The 19,443-nt window shown below is 41.4% G+C and overlaps 1 protein-coding gene across 5 annotated transcripts in view; it reads right to left on the minus strand.

The window, feature by feature from the left end:
• The window catches only part of nrg2a (neuregulin 2a), a 56,797-nt gene that overhangs the window by 30,253 nt on the left and 7,101 nt on the right, over window positions 1-19,443 (minus strand). Inside the window, exon 1 of one of the 5 annotated variants that reach the window (XM_058627210.1) lies at window positions 7,007-7,269. The exons of 3 other annotated variants lie outside the window; for them this stretch is intronic. In XM_058627210.1, the coding sequence (XP_058483193.1) occupies window positions 7,007-7,094 (88 nt within the window). In that variant the 5' untranslated portion in view covers window positions 7,095-7,269. Of the gene's footprint in view, window positions 1-7,006; window positions 7,270-19,443 lie in introns of those variants that run through there. One more of the 5 variants, XM_058627209.1, reaches the window with a different exon arrangement.

The raw sequence follows: 19,443 nt of genomic DNA on the forward strand, positions 1-19,443 counted from the left end.
AGAAAACAGCAGAACGAGCAGAGAGACTGTGAAAGCCATTACAATTATGATCTATTATAACACTGACAGCTATTTCAATTGTTTAAATATATACTTGTAATGTAATGACCTTCACAACATCAACAGACCGCGACGTCTCCTGACATTTAACCCATTTAAATAATGACACCTTTGACCTCGTTTAAAGTGCACTCATGACATCGTCATTCACAATACAAGCAGGCAAGTATATAAAAGGGTTTTAAGTGTCATACAGTAACAGGAGACTCAACCACAGATAACCAAGTGTCAGATTTTAAATAGCCCACAAATGAGGATCAATGGAAAAACAACTATTTTTAGTTCAATAGCAGCTTTTTGTTTCTAAAAATATTTAGTAGCTGGTAAAACAGAGGACTTTTATCTGTGGACAGCTTCCTGTTGGAAAATGTGACTGATGATATTCATGACATTTACAAAGTCAAAGTTTCTAAGCCAGCGCAGATGTGCTGTTGGGTCTTCAGTAGCTTTCATGAGCTTATGCTCAAAATGGATCTTTGTGCTGTTATTGTTGAAGCAGTGAATTCAAGACTTTACAGTCCTGGGAGGTTTGGGGAAAACAAGGTAATAACATGTTTATGAAAAGCCCTCGTGTTCCAGATGTTCTTTATTAAACAGAAATGGGTGGAATTAGATGTTAATGAAACGTCTTCTAATGATGGCAGTGGTGAGTAATGACTCACTGATAAATACAAGAACACATCTGCCACGGACATTATCGCACGGTTCCATCAGTGATAACTGTTTTAAAGGCAAATGTCATTTATCAAGGAGACATTTGTTGAAATGTAATAAGCCAGACGAAGCCTCTTTTTTTACCGCTGCATCAAATGACTTAGAAAACGTACAGAACATGAGTTCGGGAGTGAACTACTGTACAAGATTAGCATCCACACGTCAGTGTGAGCAAAGCCTCGTCAGTCACAGTCACAGCCACAATGAAGAAGTTTGGTACTCTGCATTTGCCAAGCGTCGTCAGAAACAGTTCAAAAGTTACAGAAACAGAGAGAGAACTGCATTTCTCATCAGCCCCACTGAGCCAGATGTGTCCACAGTATACAGTCCCAAATAAAGATGCAGGAGTCCATTAGACTGTGAGATACAGATGTTTAACATCATACTGCATGGAGGTTAGTCCTAAATAAATCATCTTTGTGGCTCAGCAAGACAAAAAAACACTGACACTGTTCACTTACAACTCATTTACACTGAATTGCACATTTACTTACTAACTAGCACAGAAATAAACCAGTTTGTTAGTGTAGCTTTCCCATTACAGCAGCAGTGATAAAGCCCTGCCTCAACAACAGCCTGATTCTCTCTTTTTGAAGCAGAGGGGCAGCTGCAGACATGGACTATAAAAAACAAATTTGACAATAGAAGCCTATCCAGCGTGTCAACAGCTCATGCCTTGGGTAACAGTTGGAAACCTCGGCCCGGAGAGAGCTTCAAAAACAAAGTCATTTGATGAATTAACAATCCACTGTTGGTATTATTGAGTTAACATTTCTGTTTTACTTCCAGGAGCTTAGAGCAGGAATCTGAGGCATGCCTTTGTGTTTCCCTTCTAGACAAAGTATCCCTGATTACTCTGGTGTTATGTCACTTCACTGCACGTTGTCTAAAGACAAATTACATGGTGAGACAGCCAGAAAAATGGGTTTTGCATGTGGGAATGGTCTTAAGACACTACACACTAGTCACTGTAACACAACATCTGTTCCAAGAGATCATTTCAGCAGCCTCCCACCAGAGCCACGCCACTTTCACCAAATAATTATGTTTATACGTGAGACTCAAAATGCTTAAGTACTAGTACAATCATTTGACAGTGTAACAGTGTAACTCTTGGAATTAATACTGTATTAAGTCCAACAAGTTTATCAGTTTATTTGTTTATTTATCTATTCACTATCTGCACTTTATCGTTTATATATATATATATATTTAAAAATAAACCGGACCTCTGGTCACCTTTTTTATTCACTCTTGTCAAATGTATGTTAAGTTATGTTGATGTCTATGTTTCATGTACAGCGTGTGTTTGAAAAACCGGAGTCGAATTCCTTGTATGTGTTACATACTTGGCCAATAAAGCTGATTCTGATTCTGAACAATGCATTTGACATTTCAACTATTCTACAACTGTAGTTATTCTCCAAATATACGTTTGAACACTTACAAACACACAAGCAGAGTAAAATAACAAATGCAATTCAGCACGGACAGTTTACTCCTTGTGTTTTAGAGTTTTTCAAAAGCACAAAATACACCTTTGGCTCATTTTGGTTAAAACTAGGAAAGTAATAATTTGCCATAAATATTGACGTTGGCGGTGGACTGTCAGAAAGGACGACTGTCTGTCCCTCAGGATGATGGATTGAGCAGAAAGTGAGAGGAGGCCAAATCATTCAGAACTGGCCTCCATCTACACGTCCATGTCCTCAACATACTGTACTGGACACTTCCACCAGTCATTTAACCAACAGTTGCACAAACTCATCCCTGAAACACTGGTGGTAACACTGCAAAGCAACTTAAAACAAGAGAGTAATATATATAACATAATATATAACACATGTACATGTAGTGAAGCCACATGAGGTGGGAGGGGCTTAGGACAGTCTATGGTCTTCTGTTTAAAAAGATTTGTGATTTAACAGATGATTAAGAACCAAAAAAGTAGTAGTTGTATGAGTTGAGAGCACATTACTGAACATCTTTGATCACAGAAAACCAACGTGAACTCTCAATCGTTGGCGTCGTTAAAGACAGAAATGTAAATCAACAATTAAACATTTGTTTCCTGAACAACATTTTTGAATAGTTATTATTCAATGCCAAGGAAACAGAGCTCAACACTATTGCAGTCAAATAGTAACATCTAAGCCCCTCCCAACATCTAAGCCCCTCCTACCACCTGTAGCCGACTGTGGTCAAAACATGTTTATTTCAGCTCAATATCACTTTTTATGCACGAGCGGCCAAACTGAAAGAAAACTGCAACGAAAAACAAAGACGTGGACGTTGATGATTCCACAGTCAACAAAAAGGAGTTCACAAAGATAGAGGTAAAAGTTCATGTTTGGGAATAAAATGATATTTCATCTGTTTTGAAATGGTTGTCATGGTTTCATAGATTCTTTGTTTACATACCAACGATGTGGTTTCTAATTATTCATGTCTTCACCAACAGTCAAGTCTGTCAAATGTCTCTCTGCTTCATTGGCACAATAATCCACATGTCTGGGACATTTTAGATTTCATGTAGAAGTGACATGAACCGGTTGTCTGATCGGTTTTCCGTGTCTTCAGTTGTTGATAATTACAGGATTTTACCTGAACTGGCTGGAAGCTGAGTTTGACTTGAGTCTACTTGTCCCTCATAACATATTGTTCCCAAATCATTGAAGTAGCTCTTTTTTAATGTGCAAAGGTGTGGTAGGAGTTAAGCCATAAAAAAGTCTTTACTTCCATTACTAATTATTAGCAGCAGTACGAAGCACGCAGGCTGCAAAAGACACTGCTGTTGTCGCACAAATGGAGGAATGTTTATGTGGTAAGACTCTTGATTGATTGTGAGCTGCTTCTTGCATACTTGCCACATATGATGATATGCCTGTAGTGTTTTTACTTTCCTTTGTCTTGTATCGGAGACACAGTTTTTCTCCCCTTTGAGTGTATTTTGTTCTCCCGTTCTCGGACGTTCTCCCTTTCTAACCCTGGGCCTGTTTCATTAGAAAAGTCTTTCAGCCACGATGCACATACAGTACTGGAGCGAGAGATCAGCACGTAACAAAGACATCGACGATAGCTGAGGATTACCTGGACAATTCCCTCTTATGACTGACAGTTTAAGATTAAGATTATATCTTCATCTCATTGTGTACATTGAATAACACATTGTTCACAACGCTCATTATCCACAATACAGAGCTGGAATAACATCTAGAAGGAGCTGAGATGAGTTTCACAGTCTTTTCTTTATATGACATTCATATGAAACAACCATACAAGATAATAAAGGGAAAATAAATCCCACACAAATCACACAGAAACAAGTTTGAATCTAAAGGTTGTAGCGAAGAGGAGTTTGTGACTTTACAATGCCAGTTAAATCATTTCCTCACTCATCAACACAAATTGTCCGAGCAAAGCCTTTTCCTTATGACCTGACGCCTCTTTAATTACTGCACAGATGACCTTAGGAACCCTGAGGAGGTCAAACTAAACTAAAATCTGTGGAAGCACTGATACCAACAACAATGCAACAGTTTCCACTTGTCTTTACTTCAACTATCAGGTAACTGTAACAAACAAGAAAAGTGTCATTTGGTGGATAAACAACAGAGTCCAGCCTCGGGAGTGTAGATATAAGCAGCTGAACTTTCCAGTTGCCTTTGTCTACAATCGTGAGGAGAACTTCCCCAACAGCAAAACATGACCATCAAACCAGATAAACAAGATGAATAATGACAACCTGTTTATTCATTTAATACTGAGTTCCATTCAGAGAGTTAGTGTGTATCATTTCTTATTAGGGATACACAATATTACCGGCACAATATTGGCATCGATTATCACTCCCAAGCACATGATATATCGGCAAAAAGTCCAATATCATGCATTTCTGTTTCTCATTGTAAAACTGTTGTGTTTGATCAGCCCAACATCGTCATCATATATCCACATATCGGTATATGATGACGCATCACTTTGATACGTCATCATATACCGATATAACTTTTACTGTTGTGATCGTAATAAATGTTCAGTCACACATTTATAATGAAGCAGGCCACTGTTCACGTTCATGACAGATCCTCAATAACATGATGTCACTGCAGTGAAAACATGATGATGTCACTGCAGTGATAACATGATGATAACATGATGTCACTGCAGTGATAACATGATGATAACATGATGTCACTGCAGTGAAAACATGATGATGTCACTGCAGTGATAACATGATGATAACATGATGTCACTGCAGTGATAACATGATGATAACATGATGATGTCACTGCAGTGATAACATGATGATGTCACTGCAGTGATAATGTGATGAAAACATGATGTCACTGCAGTGATAACATGATGATAACATGATGATGTCACTGCAGTGATAACATGATGATGTCACTGCAGTGATAACATGATGAAAACATGATGTCACTGCAGTGATAACATGATGATAACAAGATGATAACATGATGTCACTGCAGTGATAACATGATGATAACATGATGATGTCACTGCAGTGATAACATGATGATGTCACTGCAGTGATAACATGATGAAAACATGATGTCACTGCAGTGATAACATGATGATAACATGATGATAACATGATGTCACTGCAGTGATAACATGATGATAACATGATGTCACTGCAGTGATAACATGATGATAACATGATGTCACTGCAGTGATAACATGATGATGTCACTGCAGTGATAACATGATGATAACATGATGTCACTTCAGTGATAACATGATGATAACATGATGTCACTGCAGTGATAACATGATGATAACATGATGTCACTTCAGTGATAACATGATGATAACATGATGTCACTGCAGTGATAACATGATGATGTCACTGCAGTGATAACATGATGATAACATGATGTCATTGCAGTGATAACATGATGTCACTTCAGTGATAACATGATGATAACATGATGTCACTGCAGTGATAACATGATGATGTCACTGCAGTGATAACATGATGATAACATGATGATAACATGATCTGTCCTCTCTTCCCGTCACAGATGAGGGCCAGAACACACTGGACGTGGTGAAAGTAACAGACACAACGAGCATCAGTCACATGGTTTTTTTGACCTACTTACAAAGGCCGGACCCTTAGTTTCACAGTTTTGTGATCAATTAAAAGTGGCGTGATGCACATGAGCGTACGCCTACATTCAGACTAGCACGGCGCCATTTTGTGCTCATCACACAGTCCCTTCATGTTTTCAGCAGATTGGCTTGTTGATTAAAGCAGAGGTCCAAAACACAAGTGCTCTTTATCCAGTGTAGTGAGACAAGTCGTTACAACCAAATATGGAACAAGAATCACTAATTATGTGTTCAACTCTGCATGCATAATAAAAGGAGAAACAACAGAGTCACCACGTGCACTAAATAAACACGCTTTCATACGCAAACATGGCAAAGCATCTCACATCCAACCCAGTGTCAATGGTTGCGTGTTGGAAGCTGACTGTGACATCAGCAGACATCAAAATGGCTACCAACATGAGGAGATCCAGTATCTGTAGTGAAACACAGCAGCTCCACGCTGATAAACGTGGAATTGTCCTCATTGAAGTGTCATTGAAGTGGGGGTGGGGCTTCCCCATGACCTCAGGTCAAACTACAGTGACATGCTGGGACTTGTAGGATCCACCACTGAGCGAGCACATTGTGGAAAGTAGCTCCCATGGTATTCCACTGTCAAAGAATCTTCCAGCAAAAACAGAAATACACCTTTTATTTCCAATGACTTACGGCAGACACTGAACTACGATACACACTGTAGCAACTGATGAATTATTAGTGCTGTCAGAAAACCACGCATGACTGAAACAATGAATCCTGCTGTACACACAAAAAAAGAAGTTCAAAAGCAGACCTTTCCTCAAACCTGGAATGTGACGCAGAAAACATAACTAACTTTGAAGATGTGGTTGATTTTGTTCTCACTGAAGTTTCTCTGCTGCCTCGACACTGAAGTGTCCACTGAAGTGTCCACTGAAGAACACTGAAGTGTCCACTGAAGAACACTGAAGAACACTGATCCATGTGACAACCTGGCGGCAAGCTTTGACAAGCAGAGGATACTTGGTCGCACACTTCCGTAATACAGTAACACAAGCGTAATGTCACTCCTCTCACGCACACACTCACACACACATACATGAGTATCCTCAGAAAATCTTTTCATTTTTACCTTTAGTGGGATCAGCCTCTTTCTCCTTCTGTCCTTTCTTAGCACCCTTCTTTCTCCCCTTTTTATCTTTCTTCTTGCTCTCCGTCATGCTGTCACAACAAAGTAAATCCTCTCAAGAAAAGGCAGAAAAAAACACAGGTAGTCCTGTTGGGAACCAGCAGACTCTGAGTGTCTTACAGCGCCTCTCCTCCTATATAGACTCACACCAATCAAGTGCAGCAAGGAACCACCTACTCACAGCAGGGCAGAGACAGAGGGAGGGAGAGAGAGAGAGACTGCTCAAGGAACCAAGAGAGAAAAAGTGAGAAACTACAGAGGGAGGAAGGGAGGGAAGAAAGAAAGAGGGAGGGAGGGAGGGAGGGAGGGAGGGAGCAGCCAAGGCATTTCCCATTGCTTTAAGGCAAGCAACTGTTGCCATTGTGGATCTGAGAGATAAGCAGCGGCTCTTCCAGGCCCTGTGGACACAACTGAGGACACAGACACTGGTCCCAAGAAGGGTCATGGATCATTCATGTTCCGTGGCCTTCATGTCCTTTGTAATGATCCATGCAAAAGTGGAGCAGACCATTTACATTACCCCCCTCTGCACTGCTGACCCCACCCAGATCATTCAGACAGACAGCGCTGTTTGCCTGGTTGGTGTCGGGGTCCCACAACTCTTCACATGTGGTTCACATTTGCTGGGCATAGATTGTGTAGCAGTGAGTGAGGTGCTGGACGTCATATCACAGGCTGCTCCCCTTCCTCACCCTGAGCAGGTCTCAGCATGTCCGTGCTTGTGTTTCTCTCTTGCACTATCACACTTAGCTCGGTGTCATCATCTCCATGCAGCATGAAGAGCGAGACCCACGTGAACAAGGTTTCACATGAGTTTGTGATGCGTGCAGCATGTAAAGATGTGTGCTTGTATTGAATGGAAGCTGCAGGGCTAATGCATGTGGCTCAGGTAGTTATTTACAAATAAGACTCGTGCTTTAATAAAGCAACATGATACGTCAGGTTTGTGTAACACGATATCTGTTGTGAACATAATTTCACCGACGACGCTGCAGATAATCTGTTTATTTTCCTTTGACATTGCCGAAACTGTGACTACATGATGATTGCAGTATTATTGTAAGCGGCTACATCAGAGTAAGGTTTTCTAATTTCATGCTTACTGCACTGCACTGTCCTGCTAAGTGGCAAGACAATAAAATAGGTTGCAACAACAGCGGAGTGACTCTCAATGAAACTGGTGTTTAAAAAAAAGAAACTCTGTGGATGAGTCATCGGCGAGGCCCTCCCGAGGTTTTTGCACTCGAGCCCTCAGAGGATTGTTGGGAGGAGGCGTCCGCAGCAGGGACTGGAAGGGGCAGCATGAGGGTCATGTCTTAACAGGTCAGCACACCCAACAGCATAAGTTTCATCTGAGAGAGAGGTCTCAACCAGAGAGGTCGACGCGAGGCCAAGTCCTGACACGTCAATCAAATCCAATGCAGTGCTTATTATTTTAAAGAAAAAGTGAATTGCTGTTTCCCGCGTCGTCGGCTCTCAGCGGTTGTTCTCCGTGATTTAATCTGTCAGCAAAGGGAACTGACGACTGAGAGCTGCTGCTTCTATCTCCCCCCAATCTCAACACTCACTTCCTCCTTTACTACTCAACAAGACGAGACTCGCTCCCAGGCCTGAGTCTGTGGGTGGGCATATAGTTTATGTGTGTGTCACAAAGGTGAGTATCTGTGACGTCCAACTGGAAAAAATGGACATGATGCTTTTATTCTTTCTTTCTTTGTCAGACGACAGAGACGTTTCACAGTAAAGCTGAGTTCTGAGTTATGTTCAGACACAAAGTGGACCTGTCAGACCCTGTCCCGGGTCTGTCTGTCGTTCTTTGGTCACAGTGAGGGAAAGAAGGTGGTTTAGTAAAAATCACCACATCTGTGGAGCCTAAAAATAACCAGCAAAAATACATACAGTTACAGTTACAGTGGAGTTGTAATCAGTATCTCCTGACTATGAAAACATACAGCAGTGAACACGATATCAAACTCAAACACAAGATGCACATGAGAGATGATGAGTTACAGGATGTGAGAAGCACTGGGAGACGTCAGTGGGAACTCATGATGCTCAGAGTCCACCACATTCTATACTTCCAAAGTTTTTTTTCCCACAGCTGGACTTCACTGTGCAGAGCTGCACACACACACACACACACACACACACACACGCACATGGAAGAGGAAGAAGTGACAGACATTTGTATGTGGTTGTAATGGCTGTGTGATATACGTGTGTGTGTGTGTGTGTGTGTGTGTGTATAGAAGAGTTGAAATGAAGTCTGTATTTCACACCCTGACACAAATATGGTCAAGGACATGTGCATCTTCATCCCTTTCTCTTTTTTCTAGTCTCCTCGAAAGCATCTGCTGTTTTTCAGCAGCCGTGGGCCGTCCTTGGATCAGGGTCTGAGGGTCTGTGGGGGGCACAGTGGGCCAGCATGGGAGGAGTTCTGACTTGTGCTGCTCATAAATGCTTCACATCTGTGCCTCCTGATCCTCCTCACTGCTCCTAACAGCAGCAGCATACCTGCACAGCATCACAGGCACAACACTTCATCTTTCAGACATAATGGCTTTAAACAGCCATTAGGTTATGTTGTTTACATCTGTCTGCTTTTTTGTGAACAACGTGTATATATGTGTGTGTGTGTGTGTGTGTGGGGGGGACGGGGGCGACATATGTAGTCTTTACTCTCAGAGCGAGACAAGGGCAGAGAAGGAGAGACGAGAGGACAGAAACAGGAAGAGGATAACAGGAAAAATGAGAGCAGGGACAGAAAGAAAGAAAAGGACAAAAGTGTTTTTTATATATCACATAACACACACACACACACACACACACACACACACACACACACAGACGGATCACTGTAATAAAAACCTGCTCATCAAGCCAGAGTGTTTGTTGTAACAAGGAGATTGTGTACAATACACAATTGTGAGCATAAACATAATGTGTGTGTGTGTGTGAGAGGCGGTGAAGCCTCCTTCAGGGAGACACAACACAAATCAATGTCAGTGACATGTGGACGCCCGAGGACAAGGCTATTTTCTCAAGGTCAACTGAGTTTCCAAATCTGAGTGTTACTAATGACGGCTCAGCAACAGCTGAGATCCAGATCTGAGGGACAGACCAGAATCCACACTTACTGCCTCTCTTACAATTTAGCTCAAGGATTTATTTATGAATTTAAAATCAAGTTTAAAAGACGTGTCAGAAAGCTAAGTGTTAAACAAGGAAGTGATCCTGGGTGGATTCAGCTCTTTGACCGCAGCACATAGCTGTCACCATGGTAACCACAGTCTTAAGGGTAGCAACTAGAGTATGTGAGAGAGAGAGAGAGATGTGGAAGGGTGGAGTGAGGATGAGAGACAGGGAGAGAGAAAGCAAGAAATGATGCAAGTGAGAAAGTGGAGTAGAAATAACGTGTAAGAAATACAATGAGACAATGAGACAATGAGACAATGAGTGACAGAGAGAGAGAGAGTACAAGTGCAAAGAGCTGAGAAACCCAGAGAAACCCAGAGAAACCCAGAGATGTGTCCGGCCTGGTCACTGCATGCTCTAACAGAGATGTCCATGAGGAAGTCTGTGCCAAACACTGCAGTAACATCTCACAGCACTGAGCATGCTCCCATCTCAAGTTTAGTGTGTCAGTGTGTTCTCTGCCTCCACCTGTCACTGTCCAACATCCCAGCACCACAGTGTGGCTCTCAGCTGCTTCCATGTCTCCACAGTGAGGGACATCTTCCCCACTGATGGCCACGCCCACTCCTGTTGTGACACATTTGATTTAAGAGGCGCAAGACATGAGCATAGCAACTCATCAGCCAATGAGGCATGATACTGCAGAACACACACACACACACGTGCGTGTGTCAAGGTTCTCCCTAACCTTGACCATAACTAGTTCATGTCTAACCATAACTTTGACTTCACCTCAATTCAAAAGTTAGCTCGAAGCTTCTCTTCAGACAATGAGATAGGACCAGGTTTTGGTCTCCATGAGGACTACCGGTCCTGACAAGGTCAGTGTTTATCCACACACACACACACAGATGTGATCTTCACTATGGAGCGACAGACCTAAAATTACACTCAGGTTGATTTATCCCATTTTATTTTATTGCCTTTTATGCTTACACTGCAGGAAGACTAGCCTGACACACACGCCGCACACACACACACACACACACGCACGCACGCACGCACGCACACACACACACACACACACACACAAATGTTTGACATTCATGACTTGAGGGGACATTGCATTGACTTACATTCATTTCCTGGAGACTTACTATAACCTTAACCACAATTACTACTGGCCTAATCCTAATCCTAATCCTAACCTCAATCTAACCTTAAAACATATCTTCACCTTAAAAACGTAGTCATATACGTTATTGGGACTTGATTTTTGTCCCCACAAGGAAGACAAGTCCCCATAATGTGAGTGTGTGAACAGGTTGAGGTCCCCACAACATTAGTAATACCTGGACACACTCAATGAAACTTACATCTTAATTTACATCTTCTATCACAGAAGTGATAGAAGATGTAAATAGCCACTCACCCTCCTCTGAGGCTAAATTATGGGATAGCACATGTTAACCTTCAGTGATAATAAACAGCGTCTCCACTCATTTAGTGACATACGCCGTCTTCTCAGGGCGTCTCTATCTCTCTTCCCTTTGTATTTTCCTGGAGTCTCTGTCTGTCTCTCACTGTCTTTCTGTCTCTCACTGCCTGTCTGTCTCTCACTGCCTGTCTGTCTCTCACTGCCTGTCTGTCCCTCACTGCCTGTCTCCCGCCCTTGTGTCTCAGGCACAGATAAAGAGGTTTGTGTGACTTGAAGATAGATGCTGGAAGCAGATCATCCAGCTCGTCATTCTGCTCTTTCTCTCCCTCTCTCTCCCGCTGTCTCCCGCTGTCTCCCTCTCTCTCCCTCTCTCTCCCTCTCTCTCCCGCTCTCTCCCTCTCTCTCCCCCTCTCTCTCCCGCTCTGTCCCGCTGTCTCCCGCTCTCTCTCAGATGAAGAGACAAACAATCTCCCACATGCTCTCACAGTTTATCAAACACACACCCACATAGAAGCAGGTCTTCACGCAAACACATATGTGCGCTCTCACCAGAGAGAACAACACACACTCAATCTAAGTGTGGTCAGGCCCTCAGAGTATACACTGTCCCACTCAGATACAAACACACCCCCTCAAACACACACACATACAAACACACAGGTGCATCCACACGTAAATAGAAGAAGCACATGGGTCATTGATGTGATTTCCACTCGCATACAAACCACGACACCACAGCAGCCCACTTCATCTCCACAAAAATCACTATCATTATTATTATTATTGTTATTATTGTTCATACTATAACAGAAGAGTTTTCAATGTTCATGTTAATATTATCATTTTAGTGTCTGTGTGTACAATACTCACATAAAACTGCTCAACTGGACATGAAACATTGAAAGAATATTCCCTCACCTGTATGAGTTCTTTAGTAGGGTTAGGGTTAAAAGTTAGGGTTAAGGTTAAGGTTAAGGGCTAAGGTTAAGGGTAGGGTTAGGCACAATCCCTGACATTGTGGATCTGAATAGTTCAAATGTCACATCAGTGTGAAAGAATCTATAAATGAACTGATTGTTTTTAAATGACATGTAATGTAATGACATGTAATCTAATGACATGTAATGTAATGACATGCCGTTACATTACATGTCACAATGACATGTAATGTAATGTAATAACATGTAATGTAATGACATGTAATGTAATGTAATGTAATAACATGTAATGTAATGACATGTAATGTAATGTAATAACATGTAATGTAATGACATGCAATGTAATGTAATAACATGTAATGTAATGACATGTAATGTAATGACATGTAATGTAATGTAATGACATGTAATGTAATGTAATGACATATAATGTAATGACATGTAATGTAATGTAATGTAATGACATATAATGTAATGACATGTAATGTAATGTAATGACATGTAATGTAATGTAAAGACATGTAATGTAATGTAATGACATGTAAGACATGTGATGTAATGACATGTAATGTAATGTAAAGACATGTAATGTAATGTAATGTAATGTAATGTAATGACATGTAATGTAATGACATGTAATGTAATGTAATGACATGTAATGCAATGTAATGTAATGTAATGACATGTAATGTTATGACATGTAAGACATGTGATGTAATGACATGTGATCATACATGGTGAAAACTGAGTGTCAACTGCTGAAAAGTAAATGAACACAAAGGGAAACACGGGACGGTTGAGCTCTTATCAGAGCGTCCGCGCTGTGCTTTGCATTCTTCTTCATCAAATCAAATTCCTTGTGCGCTGCACTTGTCGCTTATCTGCAGAATGTGCTTTCAGAGCAACACAAACATGTCACCGTGAGGACACACAGAGTGAAACCAGCTTCTTGGACAAATCATTTGCATTTCTGCTGTGGCCTCTCGTGTCTCGGCCGCCTCTTATCTACAGTCTGTCTTATCTCTTTGTTTGTTTTTCACCGATGTCGGCTTTTCCGGGAAAACAGTTCACTACGCATGTGTACGCTGGGATCATCACGGCGGAGTAAATCCACATCAAAGCGGCCAAGAGAGTGGCCTCAGCTGACGGTGCCAGGACACTGTGGTCAGGTCACAAAAGCAGATGAATCCATGGGCAAGCACATCAGTGACCGAGGAGGTCAAAGCTGTGGCCCGAGCAGCTTAATGATCACTGAGCAAAAGCACTTTTTAAGATGAAAATCTAATAGTTGAGTTTTAGCCAGCAGAGTCTTTATTGTTGCTCAAAAAGCCAACAGTTTGTGAGGATAAAGACGAAGTGCGAGAACTTTCCAGCACATTTTCTCACTGTTTGTGTTGTTTTGTAACGCTGGCTCGTCTGCAGTGGTTTCCTGGCCCATGGCCATGTGCAGTATGATAACTCTCTGTGAGCCTAATGTCATGGAGAAAACAAGGGAATGAAAAGAAACATGCCTCGACAGTGCATAGAAAAAGTACACATCCCCAAAGATGTGATGGAGAAAAAGCGGAAATGGGGCTACAGGGCTACAGGGCTCACGCAACAGGGACTTTGTGTAACACTGATCTCACCAGCTTTGACAAGGATCACAGACCTCTGGGAGGAATGCTACGCTCTCATTTAGGGTACAACACCCCCGCAGTTATGGGGTATCAATATCACCGGGGAGATATGTTCCTCTTCTGTGTGCATTTGCTGCAGTGAGGTGATGGTTCGTGTGCCGGTCTGTGGGCCAGCTGGGACACATCTCAGTTCACCCACACACACACACACACGCACGTACATACTGAAGCTCGCTCTACGCTGCACACTATCTTTCAACAACAAGCCGAGCAGGGACCAGACGGAAAGAGGTCCTATTTGTGCAGGAAGATAAATACACTTCTGCACCCAGTCCTGTCCCCTCCAGATAATGAGCAGGAGAACTGGTGGAAGGTCAGAAGAAAGCAAAACACACACACACACACACACAGTCACAGACTGACACGCATGGCTTTATTTTCAACTATCAGTGCTTAATATATAATAATCACCTAAATAATCCTTATAAATATGAATGAAACCTCAGGTGGGAATTTTAAATTTTTTTTTCAAGACTTTTCCAAAAACCCGTTCACTCCATAAAAGCTCAGAAGGTTGATGACGTCACTGGTTTTCCGGGTCTCTGTGGGTGTCGAGTGTGTGGTCATCCACTGAGATGATACCAAACACAAACACAGAGTAAATACCAAGAACTGAGTGTGACGACTTGTTTACAAGTGATTGTCGTGTGAGTCAGCAGCGCCGTGATCGTCCATCAGCTCCTCCTCTGCGCTACATCCACGATGGTCACATTCAGTTTTCTGTAAATGTGCTGAAACAAACCCGAGACCCTCTTCACCATTGAAGGGAAACATGATTTTGTCTTGGTCCTCTTCCAAACACTGCGAACAAGCCATTCCATTCTGTTTAAAGTCTTTTCATGTTAAGACACACATCAATCCACACCTACAACATACCTGAGGAAACAAACCTTCTCTCAGGATATGTGCTGTGTGTATGGGGTGAACATGGCCGGACACGTCCCTTAAACACACCGGGAGGCGCCCAGCGGGAGTGCCGGCAGCCCCTCTTTTCAACACTTCGACACGCTGCACACAAACACAGTTGCCCTTCCCATGGTCCTTTTGTTCCCTCTGGTTTAGTTGAAGTTCCTGACATGGACACTGTCAGCTTTCCATGGATAGTTATAAGTGATGCTTCTATAACACTTCATGTATGATTATTTTTCCAGCGCTGCATGGCAAAGATCATGCTTGACTCACTGCACAAATGCAAACAAGCCTCTAAAAAATACAACTGACGCACAGAAACATGCATATGCTTGCCAATGCAGAATTATAGCAAACAAACTTTACAGAAATTCAGACAATTACCCAAAGAATAACACACCCAATCTTTGGCAAGCACCTACACACAACTGAGAAGAAATGGTCTGGAACTGAAACTCCATGCAGACAAACTGAATTTAGGTTTAGGTATGTTTTTAAATAAAGGCTCTAAAAGATTACAGGGCTGAACTTTGCTTTATGACTGAATACAAACACCACGCAGTGATGTCCTGCATGCTCCTGCTTCAGGTGTCAAAAACACATGAATTCCAATGGAGGAGCAGGTTCTGCACTAACATTTGATATTTAACACGTGATCACAAACATATCAATAGATTTATGGCATGAAGCTACACTGTCAGTTAATGACTGGAGAATCTTAAAGTCCTAATCCCATCAACGAAAGGTGGCAACGCTGTTTTTCACAGACATTTTAGCACAAAACAAAAAGTGTGACAAAAGACTTGAAATGAGCGATTATTTGACTCTGGCAACAAGCCAACACACATATATGTTTTTGAAATGATGGCGTAGCACTGTGCTATAAATACACTGCAGCTGAGGTTGACACCGAGGACCTTAAGCTGTTTACACAAAGCTTTGATAGGATCCTTGTTGTCATCTAAAAACCTGCTTATGGAATATTATGGAATGTGTTGTCTGAGGAAGCACGCCCACAGCTACAGAGATTTACAAGTGAAAAAAGGTGGAAATGTGTGCCCGCCAGCCTCACCCTGCCTCCTGAGACTGAACAGGTAGCTACTCCAAAAACAACATGCCAAAACAATGTTGATCTCAACAGCAATTTCTGTGATCCTTTCACTCCTGACAAGCCTGGTGTTACAGGCAATTATAGTCTTCATAAAAATATGAATCCAGCCCAGTGTCAGTGTAGAACTTTGTGAAGACAACAAGCACAAGAAGGGGATAAAAAAAGGATTTCGCATGCCACAGTAACCACTTGAATATTGCAGCGAGTCACGCATCAGTTTCTTCTTTCAAATCATTGATAAATGAGCAAACCTGGGTTTCTCAGTGTTCTGCATTGATCCACAGCTGAATTATGGGACTAAAAATCATGGAGGCTGTCGTCGATACATGTTAACAAAGCCAAATGCATACGAAACAAGGTGGTTAACAGCCTCCAAACTAGTTATCGACACCTTTTTCACCCTCAAGCATCAATCTGTGATATATTTATAACATAATAACAGACAGAAAACAGGGTTTTTATTAATAATGAGGAATAAGTGATGTTGTTCATGTAGTATTACTGATAACAGGGAGGTCAAATGATGCTAATATCTTACTATTGCTAATGAAGAAATCAGAATATAACAACAGTACGACATGCAAGTGTTTTCCAGGTCATCATTTGAGAATGACTGTAGCTACGTCAGTGTAAACATGTTTTTACCATATCTCACATCTATTTTCCATTGTATTTATTAAAATATTACTATCAATAAGATAACCAACAAAAATCATTACCTGGTGTTATTGTACTGTAAAGAGTTTTTTCTTTTTTTTCAAATCCACATTATGTTCTTTTCAATGCTATAGTAGAAAGAATTTAATGCATTTGTTTTCTGTTTACTGCTTAAAGTATTTGTGACTTTAAAGGGTTAATTTTATCGACAACCTTTCATGCTGTGCACAGGAAAAAAGTTTTAAATATTTAATTACATGCACTGGCTGCAGCCTGTGAAGAAAAAGTATTGCAGCCCAAGATAGCTGCAAATGACTGAATGATTCAAGAGAGATGGTAGAAGTAAACACGACAACAGACCCTGTACATGACAAACACTGGACATGACAGACCCTGTACATGACAAACACTAGACATGACAGACCCTGTACATGACAGACACTGTACATGACAGACCCTGTACATGACAGACCCTGTACGTGACAGACGCTGTACGTGACAGACCCTGTACGTGTCAAACACTGTACATGACAGACACTGTACATGACAGACCCTGTACATGATAGACACTGTACATGACAGACCCTGTACATGACAGACACTGTACATGACTGACCCTGTACGTGACAGACCCTGTACATGACAGACACTGTACATGACAGACACTGTACATGACAGACACTGGACGTGACAGACACTGTACATGACAGACACTGTACATGTCAAACACTGTACATGACCGACCCTGTACATGACAGACACTGTACATGACTGACCCTGTACATGACAAACACTGTACATGACAGACACTGTACATGACAGACACTGTACATGACATACCCTGTATGTGACAGACCCTGTACATGACAGACCCGGTACATGACAGACACTGTACATGACAGACCCTGTACATGTCAAACACTGTACATGACAGACCCTGTACGTGACAGACACTGTACGTGACATACCCTGTACGTGACAGACCCTGTACATGTCAAACACTGTACATGACAGACCCTGTACATGACAGACCCTGTACGTGACAGACACTGTACGTGACAGACCCTGTACATGTCAAACACTGTACATGACAGACCCTGTACGTGACAGACACTGTACGTGACAGACACTGTACATGACAGACCCTGTACATGACAGACACTGTACGTGACAGACCCTGTACATGTCAAACACTGTACACTGTACACTGCACACTGCACACTGTACAGTGTGCAGTGACAGTGACAGTGTGCAGTGACAGTGACTGTGTGCAGTGACAGTGACTGTGTGCAGTGACAGTGACTGTGTGCAGTGACAGTGACTGAGCACTGACTGTGGTCTTCAGCTGCAGCCACAGAGCCAGGGAATCTAAGAACTGCTGTGACATTCCCAGTGGGCTCATCCCTTTCAGCTTGTCAGTGTGTGTCCTGCTCCCTGATCCTGATCATATACTGCCTCATTGTGGTGAAAAACCTCACGGTCCTAATTATTGGAAGGCAGACAGAAACTGGCCTGGATCTGCTGGAATGTTTAGTAGGACATTTAAAGACGTCATGTGTTAATATTATTAAGTCTAAACACGTTGACTAATTACAGAGCAAACAGCTGCTTCCTGCATAAACTTTTAGTAATAACAGTCACATTTACTAATGTACAGTTTCAAAAATATTTAATCTACCTGCTGTTGTTCTTGTTTCTGATATTTACTTGGTTTTACATCTGCGTATGTCATTTATTATTATTAATATGTTTTAAAGACAATTGTGTTGTGTTTGTAATTATGTTGACTGTTATTCTTTTCTTTTCTTTTCTTGTTACATATTCATTTATTTTCTTGTTTGTTAACGTTCATGTTTATTGTTTGAAGACGAGTTGCATCTCATGGGATTTATTCTCTAATTAATCTTCAAATTAAAATTGTGTTTTTGTGAGTGTGTTTTATCCTGTGCTGCTACTTTATATAATAAGATTTTATTCACCATTGGAATTCTATAAATATCATGTAATGCACAGAGTTCAGTGAGAAGTCAAATGTTTTTCCTAAACTTAATGACAAAATATTAAAAAGTTTATATCTGAGTAATTAGGGAAATCATTATTTTCAGGCATGAACATGAACTTTAAAATGTTCTTATTATTACACACAATTATTTAATGGCAATTCATTATTTTGTCAAAAGTAAAATTCTGTTGAGAAGTTTTGTTAATCCAAAAGCAGCTTTGATCCCACTCAATAAATTCAAGTCAGATTAATGGAGATTAGCGGTTGTGACATACAGTTAAGACTAATCTGCATTCACACACCACAGCAGACCCAGACGTGATGTCTGATCTCCGCCATCTGTTTCCCTGAGGACGACGGCGACACTGTACATGTATCAGTGATTTTAGTGGAATAAAAAACACAAATGTTTTATTGTGACGATCAAATGCAGTTGATGGAAGTGATTATTAACGCAGCAGAGAAAACTATGAGATGCTTTTATCTAACTGTTAACACAGATTCTAAACAT

The sequence above is a fragment of the Solea solea genome, chromosome 4 (genome assembly GCF_958295425.1).
Source record: "Solea solea chromosome 4, fSolSol10.1, whole genome shotgun sequence".
In the NCBI taxonomy this organism is placed as follows: Eukaryota; Metazoa; Chordata; class Actinopteri; order Pleuronectiformes; family Soleidae; genus Solea; species Solea solea.